This window comes from Sinocyclocheilus anshuiensis, unplaced genomic scaffold (genome assembly GCF_001515605.1).
Source record: "Sinocyclocheilus anshuiensis isolate Anshui unplaced genomic scaffold, SAMN03320099.WGS_v1.1 scaffold1272, whole genome shotgun sequence".
Taxonomy (NCBI): domain Eukaryota; kingdom Metazoa; phylum Chordata; class Actinopteri; order Cypriniformes; family Cyprinidae; genus Sinocyclocheilus; species Sinocyclocheilus anshuiensis.
In genome coordinates this window covers 323,867-326,792 of record NW_015547713.1, presented here as the reverse complement: position 1 = coordinate 326,792, position 2,926 = coordinate 323,867, and the positions used below count along the sequence as shown (strand labels likewise).

Sequence of the window (2,926 nt, the reverse complement as noted above, 5' to 3'; positions counted from 1 at the left end):
CATCTCCCGGAAATCCTGTATAATTCAACCAATCAGATGACGACTTCGAAACTCCTGAAGTGTTTCCAGTTAAGTGTGCCATATGCATCAGACATTCAGCCTACAGTCCGTGGCCGTGACGCCTGAGGGTGAGACTCAGTAACCCCCTTAGGGTAAACAGAACAGAACCAACATAAATTTAGCAGATATCATTAATGTTCTTAATAACAATTTAATGTAACAACATAATTCAAGAGAAAGGAGTGTGATTCAACAAGGAATAACAGAAGGCCAAGTCCTGACTGTGGAAGATAGGAGGAGCTGGGGATGGAAAAGGGTAATTAGCTCCTGAGCAATGCAATAAAGCTGCTGAAATAATACTGAACGGACCTTTTTAAAATTCTTTAAAAAATCCAACCCATAAATATAAAAGTAGTTATATATTTACACAATTCATTTTTGATATTGTATATAAAAAGTACACACATATTCTTTGACAAGCATAATTGAAAGGACACACTAATTTCACATCAGAGCGTATGGGTATTTTGCATTAAGAAGTCCTGTAGGGATGACAGTGGGTGTCCCGAGGAAGACATGCATTATCAATCTTAAATACATTATCAAGCTGTACCAATGCCAGATCTCCTTGATATGCCTGACTGATATTTCCCAGTTGGTTTTGAACTGCTGCACGTGGATGTAAACAATGCAAACAAGGAGAGCCCTTCAAAAGCAACACGTTACTCCAAAGAATAAGGCTAGAATTTACATGTCTTACATCAGGTTACACCATGTGAATCCAATGCGTTCAGGCCAAAGGAATGCACACTGATGCAATGGGTCTTCACTGAAACCCCATCTTCATTCATGCTCAGACTCTAAATCTACTGCTCATGTCAGGTACATTCAAAATATACAGAAGCCCTCGATCGCTCTCTCACATGCTCTCAGAAACCATACAAAACTACCTTGAGTAAGTCAACTATCAGTTTTTACAGTACACAATAAAATGAATAATATAACACAGTCAGAAAGGAAGAAGGCAAAATGATGTCACTTAATGAATATAGATCAATAAATAAACATTTAATTACAAATAGTGTCATGAAGTATCATGAAGTAATGGTTTAATAAAATACTGTGACAATATTCATAGTATATCTCTCATAACTTGTTGGTTATGCATTTAAATGCATGCTTGAATATATTCCAGATCAGGAAAGGGCAGTTTTGAAGAAAATGCACAAAACATTCCACTGTCATTAGCATTTGGTATTTCATCACAATGCTCTGCTTTAGTAAATATTAAATAATACTACTGCTTATTCACTACTTGAATAAAATACTAAATAGAATACTAAAGGAAAACTTAACTGATACTGCATTAATATTTTTAATATGGCTCTATGTAATCTGACTGGCTTTTCCAGTTTATGTTTAAAGGCGAGGACATATTGAATAGGGGTTTTGGAACAAAAAAATATCTTACAAAGACAAAAACAGTGTAGAGGCTGGGTAAACAAGAACAAAAAAAAATTACCTGGTAATTTGGATGGAGTAGAAAATGATCTGGACATCCGGCCACAGCCATGATACACGCTTTGTAATGTCTCTCTCGGATATCACATCTACCTCAGATAAATGAGGAAAGAGTCTGAAATCAAAACCAAAACAAAAATGTTACATCAAATGTTTCTTCAAGGTAAAAAAAAAGGCAATCTCTTTCTTAGTTGAGTCTACGTGGCTACTACCAATATAGCACAGAGCACTTCGTAACCCAAATAGTTCCACAGGGTCAGTAAACAACATAAGAATAAGAGCAGGGAAATACAGAATCCGAGCTGACCAACAGCTTTGCAGATATGGTGTATGAAACACTCTCTAGATTGTCTTCTTAAAACTCAAAGCACTTGGAAAGCAACTTTATTTGCAGTGTGAGGAGAGAAGGAAGACAGATCATACGGAGCTCCAAATAGTGAACATTTCCACTGAGACCAAAATTATATATTTTCACTCATATAATGGTACCTTATTTTCAGAGGGTAAGATTATGTAGTCTAGCGAGCTTAAATGTACGTATTTATTTTGCTGCTTCATTTTGAAACAGAAAACTAAGAAGACACAACTGGAGTTCACTGAAAACTTTGTACTTTTAAGGCCTGTCCACACCAAAGATGATAACTATAAAGTTGTAATAGTTGTTAGTTCTATGAGAATAGATCCACACAACATCTATAATGATAAAGACAAAGAGAAACAAAATCATTGGAATCCTTTTCAGGGTTGTTGTTGTTTTTTTCTTTGTTTGTTTGTTTTTCAGCTGTTAAATCTTAAATACATTGCGAAACAATCAAAATCCACATGGCTTTAAAGAACCTAAAGAGACTTGGTCGTGGCATAATGGTAAGAGAGTCGGACTTGTAACCCACAGGTCGTGGGTTCGAGTCTTGGCACTGGCAGGGATTGTAGGTGGGGGGAGAGAATGTACAGTGCTCTCTTCCACACTGAGGTGAGACCCTTGAGCAAGGCACTGAACCCCCAACTGCTCCCTGGGTGCCACAGCAAAAATGGCTGCCCACTGCTCTGTGTGTGTGTTTGTTCACTACTCACTGCTGTGTGTGTGCACTTGGATGGGTTGAATGAAAAGCACAAATTCAGAGTATAGGACACCATACTTGGCTACAAGTCACGTCACTTTCAATTACCATGTACAATATGACTGACAAGCAGAAACAGCTCAAAATCTTCAAGTTGTCCGCTTTCAGAATTTGACTGTGGTCGTGGTCTTTTTTGTTAAATTTCTAGTCACCTTTATTTGTATAGCATTTTATACAATACTGATTGTGTCAAAGCAGCTTTACAGTGTTAAACAGGAAAATAGTTTGTCAATAATGCAAGAGGACAATAACAAAGAGTCATTTTTCAGCTAAAGTCAGTTCATTGT

The 2,926-nt window shown here is 36.9% G+C and overlaps 1 protein-coding gene across 3 annotated transcripts in view; it reads right to left on the bottom strand.

Annotated features, from left to right (window-relative positions):
- The window catches only part of grb10b (growth factor receptor-bound protein 10b), a 114,045-nt gene that overhangs the window by 90,117 nt on the left and 21,002 nt on the right, over nt 1–2,926 (bottom strand). For all 3 annotated transcript variants that reach the window (XM_016506939.1, XM_016506937.1, XM_016506938.1), the window contains exon 2: nt 1,523–1,636. In XM_016506939.1, coding sequence (XP_016362425.1) covers nt 1,523–1,573 — 51 coding nt within the window. In that variant the 5' untranslated portion in view covers nt 1,574–1,636. The remainder of the gene's footprint in view (nt 1–1,522; nt 1,637–2,926) is intronic.